This window comes from Schistocerca piceifrons, chromosome 2 (assembly GCF_021461385.2).
Source record: "Schistocerca piceifrons isolate TAMUIC-IGC-003096 chromosome 2, iqSchPice1.1, whole genome shotgun sequence".
Lineage (NCBI taxonomy): Eukaryota > Metazoa > Arthropoda > Insecta > Orthoptera > Acrididae > Schistocerca > Schistocerca piceifrons.
The window spans coordinates 577796893-577815947 of NC_060139.1; the positions used below are offsets into that span (position 1 = coordinate 577796893).

General features: G+C 38.0%; 1 protein-coding gene across 1 annotated transcript in view; it reads left to right on the plus strand.

Moving 5' to 3' along the window:
• Positions 1-19055, plus strand: part of LOC124777773 (cytoplasmic dynein 2 heavy chain 1) — an 829086-nt gene that overhangs the window by 519106 nt on the left and 290925 nt on the right. The window contains exon 43 of the mRNA XM_047253283.1: positions 4774-4909. Coding sequence (XP_047109239.1) covers positions 4774-4909 — 136 coding nt within the window. The remainder of the gene's footprint in view (positions 1-4773; positions 4910-19055) is intronic.

A 19055-nucleotide genomic window follows, 5' to 3' on the forward strand; every position in this document is an offset into this window, starting at 1 on the left:
GGAGAAGATCACGGCTGGGATGGATTGCTGGGCTCAGAGAGGGCCAGAAACCGACTACAGTTTGTGTGACCAATCTTGTAAGTGTTAGTAAGTAATGTATTAGTTTAAGCACCACATGGAATATTGATCAAGAAGGATAACAACCTTCCTCCGAATCTTGCACTTTCTGTAGGCAGTATGAAAATAAGTTTTCATCACGTAGGACATCTAATACTACAGTGTGCAAAACGTTTAGTGACAGACAATTAAATTTTGCCACCTTTAGGTATTACATATAATTTAAGAAAATCAGATTAATTTTACTTACTCCCAAAGCATTATCAAGGGCCCTCAAGCTGGCACTATGATTTGCGACCACCATATCTAGAATGTTTTCTTCAAATGGAATGTTCTGCATGCAGCATTGTTGTCTAATGTCAACTTCGTTAATAACAGGTTTTCTGGTCTCCCTTAATCTTCTATGATCCACTACAGAAGTATTCACACATGGAATAATGTGGTCTGGAAATCTTGTGTTGTAGATTACATGGGACTCCAGTGCATTTTGACCCACAGTGCCATATACCTAATAGATATTGGTGTATCCATTGAATGAATACCAGTGCCACATCTTCTTACCACTACATTCACTATTGTGAGGTGTGAGTGTGAAGCCTACCTCCATCATCCTGTTGCACCTCTTTCAGTATAAATTCATGGCTAAATGAACTATTCCAATAAAGATCGACTGTATAAATAAGATTTCCAAAAATGTTTGAATAACTAGCATATCTAGCATATACAATTCTGCTTCACAAACTGGTACCATTAATGTCAGTTATTCTCATAGCGTAGACAGTAGTACACAGGACTGCTCAGCCAATGACTCAGGTTCAATCCATGCTACTGTCCATTGTCCAGTTCTTATATCACTCTCTTGTTTGGTTTGAGAAAACCAAATGAAGAACACGTGACAATACTGTCTTTGGCAAGCTGCTTGAATGTTCACTCCTAACAACCTGATAGGCTAACTTCAGTGCTGTTTAAATTGGAAACTGCACAACATGTTGAATTTTTTTCTTAACAATTATGTCTCACCACAACCTACCTTGCATCACCCTTAGCTTTCCAGACTGTTTCTAACAAACATTACATCCCCCATTACACACACACACACACACACACACACACACACACACACACACACACAAAACACACAAACATTCTTCTTGATATGCTTTTCTGAGTATTTTAAAAGCATGAAGACAACAAATGCAGCAAATGTTCAAGCATACAACGTCTCAAAACCTGTGGTTCTGATTTCATTCCATCATAGGCACCGGTATAGGGTACCAGTGGAGTTCTGAAAAACTGGTGTCTGGGGGAAGAATCCAGATGACACGTTTGGTAAAACAGACACCGAGGTCATGACTTTCATGTTGTAGAGTGTGCTCTGCAACAGGATATTGCGTTGCCAGTACACACACTCTGCCTTTGCTCATTCGTCCTAACTGATATCTCGGTGGTGGGCATGCTGATGTAAAAGGCTGAACAGAGTTTACATAACAGCTGGTATATGACATGATCTCCCTTTGATGGTCTATATTTTGTCCTGTTAAAAGGCTGGTATAGGTGGAGGTAGTAGTGTGCATAGGGCAAGTCTTATAGTGCAGATAGTCACAGACATGGGAGCCATAGGGTGGGAAGATGGGTGCAGAAGGAGCATACAGTCTGACAAGGATAGTGCAGAGATTGAGAGGATGATGAAATGCTATTCTGGGTGTGGTGGGCAAAATGTCAGACAGAAAGGATCTCATTTCAGGGCATGATTCTAGGAAGCTATAGCCTTGTTGAGGTAGCTGATTAATAAAACACTTGTCACCATTATGATTTTCTGTTTAAAACAGGGGTTTCATTTTGAATATTCCATCATATCTCCATCATGATAATAAAACAAGTATAAATATGTAAAGGCTAACTTTCTTTGTTCCGTATTTGATTGGTTGTTCACATGGAGGGGCACTGTTGAGTATCCACAATGACACTAATGTGCCATTCCCTAAGACTGTTCCATTTGAATAGTCCTCATTCCTTCAGCTGTCTGTGTAACAATCAGTTTGCTTTAGTTTACAGTACATTGTGTGCATCTAGCAGGGTGGTTGTGTACCTGATCAGATTGGTCGGTTGGATCATAAGTTTGTAGCATTTATTTTTGCTTCTTGGTATTCCAGTTGCTGTAGGTTTATTTATTGATTGTCATTTTTATTGGTAGTTCACTGTTGCTATTTCAATTTACATAATGTCATTGTGTCGTTTAGAGACAGTGAGTGAAGCTGTGAATGCTAGAAAATGGAGTACCAAGTGTAGAAATCGGAAAATTTCTACATGTTCTTCTGTTGATGAGTTCAGCAGAAGGGTGACAACAGTGGAAGCTGCCAGAAACATTTGTGCCATCTATGGAGATAATGCCATTGAGCGCCAAAATCACAAAAATCAGCAGGGCCACATGAGCATCTCTGCTTGTTTGTCATCTTGGTTTGTGAAAACGCCAATTATTCATATCCTTTATCATTACTGGTGATGAAAAATTGTTCATATCCTTTATCATTACTGGTGACGAAAAATTGTCTTTAAGCTAACATAAGGCAAGGAAAGAAATGGTTGAGCACAAACAAGGTTGCAACTCCCTATACAGAGACCAGTGTGCATCCACAGAAGATAATGTTATGCATCTGATGGAACAACGACAGTGTGGTGTACTAAAAATCGCTTCCCCAAGATGTAACCATCACTACTGACATTTGTTGTCAACAACTGAGATGTAGACACAATCCATGAACAATGAGGAAGACTGTGTGAAGTGATGCTGTTCCACAATAATGCCTGCCTGCCTTCTGCTAGAATGACAAAACATGCTATACTGGAGTTTGTTAGGGAAGTCTTGTGCCTTTAGATTTTCACTTTTTTCAGCTCTCTATTGAAAAACCTTCAAAGAACTTCCTTTCAGGATGAAAATGTGCTCCAAATATGGCTTGACAAATTCTTCACCTCAAAACCATGTTATTTCTGTAGTTTCAGAATCAAAGAGTTATCACAGTATTGGCAGACTTTTGTAAACAGGGAAGTAAAATGAATTATTGATGACCAAAGTCTCTCTTTTATGTGTATTTGTTGTGTTTATCAAACTTGTGGAAAAATGCTGGAAAAATGCCACGAATTTATGCACAGCCCTAATACCTCACAATGGCAGATGTATATTGAAATATATGCTATAATTGTAGCTTTTTTCATCTGTATGGCTTTCTAGTATGACAACAGCAACAAAGGTTAGTGTAACCCAATCACAATAGTTTATAAATCGTAGTGGTTCATGGAAATTGATGCCAATGCAAGTGTTTCACGATCCGGAAGGCCCTGAATGACAACATACAAGGAAGAACAGTTCACATGTGTGCAGAGTAAACATCAGACGACTCGTACTGCACATTTGCGGGTGGCTCCAATCTCTGTCTCTACAGTGAAATGTCTTCTTTTTGAACAGAGTTTAAAGGGGTAGGTAGCACACAAAAACCTTTATTAGACAAGCAAAATTAGGTGAAATAGTTGCAGTGCGCGCAGAAAAATAAAAACTGGTGTGTGCAGCAATGGTTCAAGGTATTATTTATATACAAATATAAGTCTGAAGTGTTTGTAAGCAATCATTGAATGTTTGTTCATTGACTTTGTGGAGAACTTACACAGAGTCAGTGTGTGGTACTAACGGTGAAGCGTAATGGCCTTGGTGTGGTGGCATTTTGCAGGTGATAAGGTCAGCGATCTAATGAGAATTAATGGTTCAAATGGCTCTGAGCACTATGGGACTCAACTGCTGAGGTCATTAGTCCCCTAGAACTTAGAACTAGTTAAACCTAACTAACCTAAGGACATCACAAACATCCATGCCCGAAGCAGGATTCGAACCTGCGACCATAGCGGTCTTGAGGTTCCAGATTGCAGCGCCTTTAACCGCATGGCCACTTCGGCCGGCTGAGAATTAATGGAACATTAGAGAAGGAAGTTATCACAGGATACTGATCAACAATGCAGTTCCATTTGGCAAAAGACTTATTGTTCATGTGTTTGTTCTGCAGCAGAGCAATGATCCGAAACATGCTTCTAAATTGTGCAGATAGTATTACAAGAGAAAAGAGAAATGTGGGGAACTGGAGAATACGATTTGGCCATGCCAGTCACCAGACTTAAATCCTATTGAACTCTTATGATACGAACTTGACAGGAAGATCAGGAAACAGAGGTCATTTCATGCTGAAGATCTCTGGCATAATTTACAGATGTGTTAGACTACAATATCTGCAAAAATATTATAAAATCATATATCCAGAAGACCAAGAGTTTGTGAAACTGTTCTGAGGACAAAGGGTGGACTTTGAAGTGGCAAAATCTAAACCCTATTTTGTTGTAATTAATGACAGAGAGAGAAAATATTTATTTTAGTGATCTCTTTTGCTTGTATGATGTGTTTGTACATTGAATTAAAGTATATAGTTTTATCATTGGTGAGTGAAAACTTCCCACAACCCATGTCTTTTCCCTGCTCTTCCCTGTCAGCTCCCCCCCCCCCCCCTCCCCCGCCCCCCCTCCTCCACACATACACACACTATCCACATCTTCTACCACGATTTGAGAAAATTTAAGTGAAAATTAATCTGCTTAATTTTTCTTATGCAACTTTGTACATTTTCTTACAAAATAAACTTTGTGTATTTGTTAATGGAAAGGTTATTCTTTATCCAGATTTTAGTTTATGAGACCCTAAGGTTGTACTGTGACAGACTGACATCAGATAATGACAGAAAACAATTGGATTCCATTGTAAACAAAGTTCTGCAAACTGACTGGAATCGTGAATTAATGGTGGAAAGAATTTCAGGTAAATGTGCATGTACATGCAACATAAATGTAAGTAATAAAATAATATAAACTAATAAAAAACAAATTTAAGGAGTTATATCTGAATATAAAACAGTGTAATAATTTTAAGATGAAATTTTATTGCTCCAAAAATTACCTTCATTTATTGTTCATTTTACATAAATAACATATAGAGGCTAACCTTATATCAAAATACAATTTTTTGTTTTTTAATGCAAAAACTGTACTGATTCTGTTGTGGTACATTTAGTGGAATTTCTTTTTTTCCACATGTTATGTTAGATATCCTCTAGAGGGGGTTCCATGTTTCCCACTAGTCTTATGAGCAGCATACAAAAGTCATGAGAGATGTGGAACTAGTAGAGAATATTACATTTTTTGATTTCAGAATCTTGGATACAGCAACTTGCATTGTATTTTTTCCACAAATAATTGTCAAAAATTGTAGGTGTATTCAGATCACATACCCAAGCAGCACTTCCCGACCTAAACAACTTTACCAGATTGGCGTCCACCGGCAAAAGACCTCGTAAACACCTCCACATGCTGTCAGCTCTGCAGGTCATGTGACCACAACTCTAGTCAAAACTCCATCTGTGGGCAATCACATTTGGTCGCAAACAGTCATTTATATTTAAATCATATTCATTAAAATTATTTATCACAAAATTTAAAATTTTCTTTCATTCATAATTGTTATAAAAGTCACCATTATTTGTTTTTAGGTCATTACATTGCTGCAACGCACATACACTAGTTTTATAACCCAAGTAGAGCTTTCATTTCGACACTGCATGATTCAAATGTTATTTTTGTTTTTTACCAATTTCTAACTTTCTATTCAAAACATACAGTCAAATCTTATACGGATCAAAGTAGAACTTTAAGGACCAACTGTATAAACATCTCTGACTGGAGATCAAATTTGACATTAGATTGAAATTGAACTATGTTCAGGACTCAACTTGATTGTATAACACTGAACTTGGATCCACCAAAGCGGGTTCAAATTTCATTTTAGCTAGCATGTAACATGCTTGACAACACAGCTAAATTCGGCTGTTGATACAGTTATCGCGCTTCAACTGCAGATATTTATTGTTCATCATATATATGCAGTATTTATTGTCAAAGGTGTCGTGCTTAACCATGGGAGCAAATAAACAGAAAAAGAAGTGATCGTCAAACTTCTCTCAATAAGAGAGAGATTTGCTGCTGAAATTGTTCTGGGCCAGTATAAAGATATAATTGAATGTGAAAAAAAGGAGAAGACGAAGCCAGGTAAAGTCACTATGGCCAACAAGGTAAAGGCATGGAGAGAAGTTGCTGTTGACTTTGATTCTCTTGTAAGGCTGATACCGTTTGGACAGCTCTGCAAGCTGTCACTATGTCTGCTTTAAACAGTTCACCAAACACTATTTGAAAGATTCCTGTGGCATAAAATCTGAAGGTTAACAGCAACATGCAAATTGCTATCAGTGGTTGGTTTCTTGTGCTTGGTTACATCAGAGTCTCTGAGCCTTGGTTGCAATTGCTCTACAGTAGTTTCTCCTGAGCCTTAGTTGCAACTGCTCTGCAATACTTTTCTCCAAACAAAACCTCAACTTAAATGTCTTATTATTTAACCCCAAGAGTGGATTCACCCTTTCAAGGACCATGCAGGGAGCTCTTTGGGTCTCGTCATCATTGTCCTCCTTGGACACATCTGAATGCTCAGATATTTGTGAAGTAAATGAAAGGAAACAATGTAATTCACATCATGTAGAGTTGTTGCCCACAGAATTTTCCCCAACAGCATTCCAGAACACTTGTAAAATGGGGAGTATGGTATGGTTTCAATGGTATGGAATAGCATGGTAATACTGTTGTAATTATCTTTACGATCAATAAGCAGAGTAAGTAGTAACAAATAGAAAAAAAGGTCACAAATTGATGTGAGTTTGAACATGTGATCTTCTGCAATGCATTTCACAATGCAGCCTCTGAGCCACCAAAATTAATGAAACAGAGTTATGTGGTTGGTTTCTTTAAAAATACTTGCTTATGTTATATTTATCAACACATATGGAATTGTCATAGCAGTTTAAGAACGTGTTCAGTAGTGAAAAATTTAATATGAATTGCACAGTTACTGCAAATCAAGCTGAAAAAGAACATATATAAGTGATGTTGAATCATCATTGGCTACTGTCCCATACTTAACTGTTCAGTGCAAGTATTTCTTATTTTCCTTTCTTATTCTGCTGCTAAGTGCCTATAAAATGCCATTGAACTAATCACATAAATTATGAATTGTATCTTAAGAGCTGTTACGAGATTGATTATTAAGGACATATGTAGCTGATAAGTTCCTTAACCCAACCTTAACCCAAAAAAAGTATTTTGAGCATCAATGACATAGAAATGTCGTAGTCACATATTTACTTGCACTTTTTTGTGTTAATGACAACTTTTTTTTTAATATTGTTCCAATTGGTATCTGCTAGAAACAAAAGCAACAAATTGTGGTGCCACTACACTATAAACTGGTGATTAGAGCAGAACCTGATTTTGAACTCTGAATTTCCGCTGTCAAATATGATCTGATTTCATGGCAATATGACCTAGGCTTAACATTTATACAATGCAGATTTCCAGGTTAGGCTAGATCTAAGTGTTTCGGCCCGTTGATGGTCAAACTTGGGACTCCAGATGGCCGAGCTGAAGCCGGGACCCACCGCACTGTATTTCATCACACTTATTCCATAAAATCGTTAATGAGTTCATTTTACATTCACACTGTTTAACTACTTCAGAATGTACGAGGGTTGTTTTTTAAGTAAGGGCCGTTCGCGCGTATAGTCCCGTAGTTCGCGCGGACGCCACAACAAGCCACCGCGCCACTTGCCGGCATCCTTCCCATTCACACTGATGCAAGTTGCAGCTCTGTAGCTGATGTGCACGCATCGCTGTGCTACTTTATAATGTTTACGATTATTGAATCGCCCACCGCGTGTGAGATATGGTCAGCGATACGTTTTTTGACCGCGAGAAGCCTATCAGCTGCATAAATTCATTGTCAGTTAACAGAAGTTTATGGCTTGAATGCAATGAGTGAAGGTAAAGTGCGTCAGTGGGTTAGAGAGTTTAAAAATGGCCGTCAAAACTTCCATGACAAAGAACGCTCAGGACGGCCCTCTGTGATCAGTGATGATTTGGTGGCTGCAGTCGAAACAAAGATTCGTGAGGACAGAAGATTCACAATTTCCACTCTTTCTTTGGAATTTCCACAAGTTTCAAGATCGGTTTTGTACAAAATTGTGTCTGAAAACCTAAACTTTAAGAAACTGTGTTCTCGGTGGGTACCCAGACTCCTCACAGAGGACCACAAAGGGAAGAGATTTGCCACTTCATTGGACTTTTTGATTCGTTACAAGGAAGAAGGGGATGACATGTTGAGTCAAATTGTCACTGGAGATGAAACATGGGTATCCCATATCACTTCCGAAAGCAAGCGACAATCGATGGAATGGCAACACACAACCTCACCCATCAAGGTCAAAGCCAAACAGACGCTGTCAAAGCGCAAGATTATGGCAACTGTGTTCTGGGACTGGCGCAGTGTTTTGCTAGTGGAATTTATGCCACGAGGAACGACAATCAACTCAGATGCCTACTGTGCAACTCTAAAGAAGCACCACAGAGCAATTCAAAACAAAAGGCGCGGCGTGCTGACAAAAGGAGTTTTGCTCCTGCACGATAATGCTAGGCCTCACACCTCTCAAAAGACTTGGGATTTGATTGATTCTTTTCGCTGGGAAGTTTTGGAGCATGCACCATACAGCCCCGACCTTTCTCCTAGCGATTTTCACCTTTTCCAGTACCTGAAACACCATCTTGGTGGGCAGCACTTCAATGACGACGATGAAGTGAAAGCGGCCGTGAACTCTTGGCTGTCAGAGCAGGCAGCTGAATTCTTTGAAGAGGGAATTAAAAACTTAGTTGTACGGTATGACAAGTGCTTAAATAAACAAGGCAACTATGTAGAAAAATAGGTAAAAGTGTGTAGAATCAGAAAATAAAAGTTTTTTTACAAAAGTATTTGTATCTTTTTTTAAAAATAAAAACGGCCCTTACTTAAAAAACAACCCACTTAACTCATGTGCTAGAGTAGATGGTGTTGATTGTAACTTCAGTATTTTGTTATTTATTTCTAACTTGTGTTCACGAGGAGTGCTAATGTGCTGATCGAGTATCTGATTCGTAAAACTGTAACTCGATCTTTAATTCATCTTTTTGATACTTTAATTGTTCAAACAAATTTGCGTTACTGTTATCTAGTTTAGTACTCAGTATCTCACCTTGAACCTTCAAATCGGCTTTTAAATCTGCCCTTAAATCTGCCTTTAGTCGGTTGCCAAATCGCTCACCCCAGATTTTTAAAAAATTATTTTTAACCTTGCTGCCTGCTTCTACTTAATATAGGCATATGACAACAACAATAATAAACCTATGATTAATTTTAGTCAGTTATAAACAATCATAGTGTGTTAACAGCTTATTTACACACAACCGAAGTGAAAAACTTCAATAAAGAAATCCGCTTCTCTTTGCTCACAAAACACACCACCTGCACAATCAACAACAAATCAGCTTGAATTTAATAGAGCTCACGAAACGAAGGTTGCGTAACTCACTGTTTTGTAAACTGAGTTGCTACAGGTGAATGTGTGGTTGGATTATTGTTGCTGTATGTTGATGGGCCACAGATGTGACCGCTTTCTACTGAAGGTCATCACTGTAGAGGACTGATGATGAGTTGGAGTCCTTAGTAGCTGCCATCAATGCTCTTTCATTTCGTGTACTTATTAAATGTTCTTTGTTGTAGGTGTTGTTGATTGATTTAAAAACTGTTCATTGGCCACTCAGTGCTACTCAATTTTCTTGACATACAGTGTTGGTAAGGGTTTTTGCTCTGCTGTAATCTTGGCTGTTGACCCCTGTGCTAAGGACGACAACAATATACGTCACTAAGATTTTTCTTCAAAATTAATGGTTTCTTCTTAATTCATATTTGCTTTATTCTTCTCCTGCCAATTGTATCGCTTTCCATGCATAGATGTATTCTGAGTCCTGTCACGGTCAGCAGAATGATGTCTTCCCTCATGTAAAATGTGTATGCACTCAGATAAAAATTTATGATAGTCATTATTTTTTAATATTGTGTGGCTGTTTCTTGATCTAACCTTGCAGGGAAACTGTGTCTTTTCTTTGTATGGAGACTCCATCTCCTCTGCAACTTCTTCTCTGCTGGAAACTGAGAAATGTTTGCAAATCCAGATTACTACTACATAAACAAAACATTTCTCCAGAAACCTTCATATAGTAATTCTTCATTTACATAAGGAAACAATTCATTACCATTCATGCTAATACATACATTCTGTATGCCATGAATGACAGATTGCCAGAATCTTAATGACACTACAGCTTTCTCTCTTTTATCCAATATGTAATACTGATTGTCACATTGTTTGTTACTCTATGGCACACAACATAAACTGCAATGAGATTTCATGGAATATATCTCTGAAACAGCAGATAATACAATGCATGATAAAGCAGATGTCATCGTCCCTCCTTGCAGAAATGCTGCATCCTTCCACACCACAGTGCATGCACAAACAAGATGAAAATCTCAAACAGAATACAAGTCTAAGTAGCCCCAGAAGAAGGTCGCTGCAACTGTGACTGAAACATTGGCTTTCTCCAGCAGTAGTTTTATACAATATGATGTAGTACTACACCCAGAAAACTTTTATGTCGACTGACTGGCTGCAGAACTCTACGCAGTTACGTAAGTCTAAATTCGTTTGCAAAATAAATTTTTTTTTCAATGTGGCAATCACCGTTCATCAATACTATAGACATTGGACAACACATTACTTTACTAAAGTGATTTCTTCCACCATATCTTATTAGTACATGTGTGTCATTCACAAATGTTCCAGTTCTTAGAAAATCCTTTAAATTTGTTGGAAGATCATTTATGTAGGTTAAGAACTGGAGCATTACTGAATCTTGCAGGTCTCCATCTTTTTGTTGCCATTGTGGGCCACTCCTTACTGTTAAAAATGTAATTCTTGATGTGTGCAAGAGCCATAAAATTTTACCAGTGATGAATAAAGACATTTCAGTGGTAGAGACCATGGATGTCATAGGTTTAATGGCTTACCCACAACTGGTGATAAATATGCCACATGACTACTGGCTACAGAACATGGCTGTCTGGGTGTGACTTAACTTCCTTGGGCTAATGTATGACTGTTTGTTAAAAACTTTGCTCATAGATGTCTGTGGGCCAAGCTGTACAGTGTCTGCTTTAGGGCCCGATGCGGTAGTGACCAGTCAGTCCACCACACTGGTGATTTTGCAGTGAAATTGTTGAGGGCAGACACATAGTGCAAGTAAAAGATTATTAAATCTAAAAGATCAAGGGAGTCACAGTTATGATGTATGCTACACTCCAGATTTATGTTTTATTTAACTGGTGTATTCAGAAAGATATAGCTTCCTACTGAATGGTGGTCCTTAATGAAATAAAATATAGGTTCATCTGGGAAGAATGTCCCATTTACAGTTTAACTAGCAACATACAAGTGATGGTAGTCTCCATTTGATATGCTCAAATTACTAAGTGCGTATATACACCAGTTCTTCTAACCCCATGCTCAGATACATAAACTAAAGTCCACTTATAATAATGGTCTCAAGCTCCAACATCTAATGTCACAATCACAAGTCTCTATTCATAACCTCTATCACTTGGGTGCACTCCCAATCAGGAAAATCACAAGTCTCTGATAGTTGTAACTGAACATCTGCTCTCATATCAGAAGAATCGAAATCAGCATACTTGTCTTTTCCAGCAGCTCCCCAAAGTACATCTGCCACTACCACATCCACTGATGCCAGCAAATTTTTGCCGATGGGACCTCATATAGGTCCACACCATTTAGATGAATTTCTTACAATACATTTGATGCAGTTAGAAAGGAATGAAAATGAACTAGAAATGTAAATGTAAATGGAATTGGACCACCATTCCTACACTAATAATTGTACAATTAATTTACATCTGTTACATGAAGCATTATTTGATACCATGTCTACTGACACTGATAACTATTCCATTAAACATAAATATGTAATTTACATAGACAAGAATGGGTGTTTATTGTAGTTTCATTCAAAAATTGTTGAAGATGTTAATATGATAAATTAATTTGATATGCTAATAACTATGTTCCACGACAGTTATAAGTGTAAATATGGAGTACTGTCTGATATGACACACTTAATGTAGACACTTATTATCATAGTATATTTAATAATAATGTAATTTGCATCGCTTCTTGTGGTAATGGCTACTGTGCAGTGCCATTATCTGATATCATGTCTACCTTGCAAGCCAGCCATGTTTGTTATTTATAGTGTGTAACCATTAATGGTGTAGAGTGGAGTTATGCTTGTAATTACAGTCGGTGCTTGTGTACAGAGGATTGTATTTCCTGTACTCACACATAGCCCTTAAGCTTACTGCACCAGTATTCCTTGTTTAATTTTAAGTTGTTAGAGTGTTTGTTCTGTTCAGAGTCTAGATATTACCAAACAACTCTTAGCTTCAGACATCTGCAGCTGTTAGTGACCCTCCTGGATTTTACCTGTTGGCGCTTACTACTTAAGACCAGACAATCAGTCCTGCCAATCCATCCTTTGCCCATAGGCCCTCATCATGCCTACCTTGACATAACCCGTTACTATTTGCCCAGCCTCCATTCATACACACACAACACAAGAAACAGTCTTCTATGATAATTTCACACTGGATACATTTCCTAAAAGAGAACCATCCCTAGTGTAGTTCAACAGCTTAAACTAATGGTTATGCACCTTTACTGTTCCAGCCTTTCAAAAATACTCCTCACAGACTGTCTGTTATTGTTCACACTTCTAAGTGTTCCTGCAGCTGTGGAACCTTACCTGGTTTCTTCAGCTTTAATAAATAACTCTAAGTGGCAGCCTGAGGCTTCCTCTCCAGCCTTGTTATGTTACACGGGATACTATGAAAATACACTGTAATTATAAAAGTGTCCTTTATTCATGTAAATTACAGCATAGAGAACTGCCATTATGCCTTAATACTTACCTTTATCATGTATAACTTAAAAATATGAGGCCTTGGAAAGATCCAGAATATTACAGCAAGATAATTTTTCTCTTTATCTCTGTGAGGACTATTTCTCTGACATAAAATATGGCCCACCTTTGAAAGTTAAACTCAGAGACAATTAACAGATAATTACTGCTCGCAAAAATGAATTATTGTTCTACTGGAGTCCCATCTGCCTTTTTTAATACTGACACTGCTGCTAGTTGAATACAGATATTTAATTCCCTGGCCACCTGTGTTTGATCTGACATTCTTTAAATCTATCAGTAATATTCCACTGTGGATATAAAATTTGACCTTTTATTAAAAAGTTAAATGGCAAAGTCATCAGATTTATCATTACGAGATCGGATTTATGAAGATCTATCATTCATCTATGAACTCACTGTACTTCTACTATTATTACAATTTTGTGAGAAGGGTAGACTGCTACTCACCATATAGAGGAGATATTGAGTTAGACACAGGCACAGCAAAAATATTGCTATACATTTGAGCTTTCAGCCAAAAGGCCTTTTTCTAAAGTAGGGAATATGCACAAATTCAGACAAGCACAGCTCACACTCACATGACCACTGTCTCTGCTCACTGAAAGTCTTCTGGCCAAAAACTAAAATGTATAGCAGTCTTTTTGTTGTGCCTGCCTGCAACTCAATGCCATCTCTCTATGGTGAGTAGCAATCTACCCTTTCCTAATATTCTCATTATCCCAACCTGAATTTTCCATTCTTTGATTTTGTACTATTATTAACTACAGTAATTGTAGATTATGCCATTAGTTATGTATTAGTTATGGTATTGCTTATACAAAGTGAAATATACTTCACAGGCACTTCGCTTCAATGATTTTCTCTTAGCAACTAAACATTAACTGCTTATTTACTCTTCACAGTTACAGCCAATTACCTGGAGAGATAAACTGGCCTTAATATCAACATGTATGTGCATATAATAATTTTTACTACTTGTTTAAAAAAGATAATAATAAAAGAGAGAGAGAAAGAAAGGAGAGATAGTATATGTCACCACTACAAAACAACTATAGGCCCTATAGTCAGTTATTGAACTATCAACACAAATGTTTGTGATGCTGCTTCTAGGAGTACTGTCAGGAAGACCATCATTTCTTTACAAAATTAATATATCTGAATTATTGATGGTAGCATTATGATTCTTAATCCACCCTGAACTGTTTGGTCAACAGCCATTACTACGAGGGTATACAAAAAAGAAATGCCTCCAAGTTTTTTGTGTGAAAACTCTTAAAGCTCTTTAAATAGAACAAACATTATTAACATTATATGTCTTTATTCTTCATGTCTACGTATTTGCAACCCTTTGCCACTAGAGGAGTGCAGTTGTAGTGCCTCAAGAATTTCGGGGTAAATTTTAGGGACATTCGTATTTCACCATCTCAAACACATGATATTTTAAGGATGAGTGTGTGAGAGTGGAAATGTGTCTACTGCGCAATGATTTATGCGTGTGTGCAGGACAGGTGTGTGTTACGAGAAGACTAAAGTTGTGGCGGTCTATCGGCACTGACAAGTGGCGGCCGTACATACCTTGGAAGCTGTATGTCCAGTACAAGGAGTAATCAAGGACTACTCTTTGGCAGTGAAATAGTGTTGATGACTGTTGGGAACAAACAAAATATGTTTTATGTAGAGACTCATATACTTTGTTGTTTGACTTGCTAGGAGCAAGAACTGTTTTGACAATGGTTATTAAAACCAAAAGAGACTGTAATGACATATGTTAAGTTCTAAGGTTTTCCAGACAGGGTTGATTTGCAAGACTTCAAAGCGCATGAGAAACTTGTATAGTTGTTTTATTGTGAAGAAGAAAAATATAGCAAAGTTGATATGAAAGTATTCTGAGAGTAAGAAATCATTTCAAAAGTAGAGAAGTAGTTCAGTATCATTTCACTAACCAGCATGAAATCTTCAGAGAAGAAGCATTGTGAAGATTTATGCAGCCATCTGTCCTGAGAAGAAGATTGGCTGCACACAATACGTAAATCACCCGCATGAGACACGTGAGTCTTGCACCCCAGTACCACAGTCTCCAGCCATCAGGAAAATGTTAGACAGTATGGTAGTGTGTAATGTAACTATTTCTGTGTGTGAGAAACAGTGTGCTGTAATCAAATTTCACTTTGGAAGAGTTTGTCCACACATGGAGCATCCTCTCCTTCAGTTTGACACAACATCTGCAACAATCCAAAATCTTAGGTTCTCTGTTATTGACCATACTCCATAAAGTGCCTTATCTGAGAAGTGGAGAAGACCTTGGCTGTGTCTGTCGAGCATCCAGGGTGCAACCATCTTCAAGTGGCTTATTCAGATGCCCATAATGCCTGTCACTTATGTTCTGAGGCCATCCTCGGGTCATTTAGGTGGCTGGTGGAAGTGGTGAAGGCTGCTGGCATCACGTTTGGGGTGCAAACAGAGCTTGCAATTTGCAGTATTGTACCCAGAGTCGAATGGGGGCCTATGGTATGGAACTGAGTTGAGGTCTGTGATGGTCTTGGCAGCAGGTTTCTGGACCTGTGTTATTGGATGGCAAATTGTGGGACTCCCCTTGGTAGGTCAGGGGTGCAGTATACAATAGAAGCAGCTACTCAGATAGCAGAATACTTGTGGAGTGCATGTGGGGTTTGTTTGTAATAGGCAGTGGTCTGAGCTACTCTGATGAACTCATACCGGATGACACACAGATAATAAATCGAGACCACATTCAGGGTGATGACATTTTGAATGTCAAAATTTTATCAGTAAATTTTTGAGGTATGCATAACAAAGTTCCTGAATTTAACACCCCCCAGAAAATTTCTCATGCTCAAACTGTTGTTAGGACCAAGAGCTGGCTGAAATCCAAAATAGAAAGCTCAGAGATATTTAGTGATTCATGGAACATATATCAGAAAGACATATTAGATACCATAGGAAGGGTGGTTTCATTGCAGCTGAGAAAAGTATTGCCTCTATTGGTGTCAGATTTGAGTTCTACAGTGATGTTACTTGGTCACATATAAAAAAGTTTGTAGTCAGTAGTGTGGAAATTCCCAGATCATGCAGTATTAGTTGGAGGTAACTTTAACCTACCAAGTATAGACTGGAACATCCATGGATTCATTGTAGGGAGTACGGCCAATCTTGTGAATTACTTTGAACATGTTTACCAAGAACTGTCTTGAGCAGCTAGTTAGACAGCCCACAAACAATGGAAATATTTTACATCTTCTAGCTACAAATATGCCTGACCTTATTGACAGCATGAGTATAGAGACAGGGATTAGTGACCACAATGACACCATAGTGACTACATTTCCTACCGTTAATAAATCAATGAAGAAGACTACTAGAGCATTTCTGCTAGAAAGACCACATAAGCTATTGTTAGCATCCCACTTAGTCAGTGAACTGACATCATTTAATACCAGTGTGATAGATGTAGAGGAATTAAGTGCAAAGTTTAAATAGATTGTAAATTGTGCTCTGGAAAATATGTGCTGAGTAAATGGATTAAGGATGGGAAAGGTCTGTCATGATTTAAGAATGCTGAGGAAGGAAAGGCTGTTGCACTCTTGCTTCAAATGTGAGTGCGCAAATGATGACAACAAAAGTTAATAGAAGTTTGTATGATTGTATAAACATCAGTGCATGATGCATTCAACAATTGGCATACCCTAGCAAAAGATCTTGCTGAGAACCATGCATGAAATCAGTAAGTGGGTCTAAGGCTTCTGTCCAGTCACTCGTTGACCAATGTGGTGTGGCAGTAGAAGACAGCAAAAGGAAAGCTGATGTTTTAAATTTCACATTTAAGAAATTGTTCACACAGGACAATCATTTAAACATACCATCTTCTGACCATCACATAGACTCCAATATGGACAAAATAGCTGCACACATCCATAGTAGAGAGAGACTACTCAACTTGTTGAAAGCAGATGTGTCGCCAGGTCCGTATGCAGTCCCAGTTTGATTTTACAAAGAGTACTCTAAGCCTCGGCTCCTTACTTAACTTTCGTTTTTTGTGTATCTCTTGTCTGTCACAAAGTCCCAAGTGAGTGGAAGAAAGTTCAGATGACTCCTGTACATAAGAAGAGTAAAAGAATGGACATGCAAATTACAGACCAATACCCATAATATCAGTTTGCTGCAAAATTCTTGAACATATTCTCAGTTTGAATATAACAAATTTCCTTGAGGCAGAAAAGCTTCTGTCCAGGAATCAGCACGGCTTTAGAAAGCATTGCTGATGCGAAACTCAGATTGCCTTTTCCTCACACGATTTCCTGTGAACAATGGATGAAGGGCATCAGGCACATTCCATATCCCTAAATTTATGAAAGACATTTGACATGGTGCCAGACTATTAACACAGGCGCAAGCACATGGAATAGGTTCCCAGATATGAGAATGGCTTGAAGAGTCCTGAAATAACACAACCCAGTATGTTGTCCTAGATCCCAAGTGTTCATAAGAGGCCAAAGTATCATCAGGAGAGTCCCCAGGGAAGTGTGATAGGACTGCAGCTACTATCTATACACATAAATGATATGGAGGACAGGGCAAACAATAATCTGCAGCTGTTTGCAGATGTTGTTGTGTGTTGAGGAGGGTGTCATCATTGAGTGACTGTAGGAGGATACAATATGACTTAGACAACATTTCTAGTTTCTGTGAAGAATGGCAGCTAGCTCTAAATATAGAAAAATGTAAGTCAATGCAGATGAGTAGGAAAACCAAACCTGTCATGCTTGATTACAGGATTAGTAGTGTGCTGCCTGACACAGTCATGTCTATTAAATTTCTAAGTTTAACATTGCAAAGTGATATGAAGTGGAATGAGCATGGAAGGATTGTAGTCTGGAAGGCAAATGGTCAAATTTGATTTATTGGGTGAGTTTTGGTGAAGTGAAGATCATCTGCAAAGGAGACAATGTATAAAACACTTCTGTTATCTAAAATTTTGAACATAGCTGCTAAGGTTCAGTGACCGTGTCAGAATTATATTAGAACAAATAAGCCCTCGGTCACAAATATTAAGTCAAAATTGACCAGGTTTCGACGCTACTGTTTTAGAACAGTTAGTCTAATTCTGAAGACGACGCTCATAGTTGCGTCGAAACCTGGTCAGTTTGGACTTAATATTTGTGACCGAGGGCTTATTTGTTGTAATATAATTCTGTTATCTGTTCTTGACTACTGCTTAAGTGTTTAAGATCTGCAGCAGGTCAATTAGCAAGACATCGAAGCAATTCAGAGGCAGACTGCTAGATTTATTACTAGTAGGTTTGAATAACAAATCAGTATTATGCAGATTCTTCAGAAACCAAATGGCAGTCCGAAGGCAACATTCTTTTTGAGGAATTCTGTTGAGAAGGTTTAGAGACCCAGCATTTGAAGGTGACTGTAGAATGATTCTACTGCCGCCAGTGTACATCTGCAGTAAGGACCACGAAGATATGAGATGAGAAATTAGGGCTCATACATTGTTTTTCCACCACTGTATTTGAGAGTGTAAAAGGTGTTGCTATAGATACAATTCTGACTTGACTGCATCCAAATTTCATCTGTTTCCAAAATGTAATGAACACTTTTGATAATTTCACTTCAATGATAATGCAGTGGTGAGGTTGTGGCTCCGTCAACAAAGTCAAACATCCTATAATGATGGTGTCAACAAACTGGTCTCTTGTTGAAATAAAAGTGTTCATCAACAGGGTGACTGTGTTGAGAAATAAATTTATAGACATGTGGAATAAAGATGTAGAGTGTTAATAATGTTTGTTTTATTTAAAATGCTTTAAGAGTTTTCACATAAAAATTTCAGAGGTGTTACTTTTCAGTATTCCCTCCTATAGTTTTTCTTGCAAATTTCTTCTTATGTTGCCATATTTGAGACAATGGTAACCTGTTCA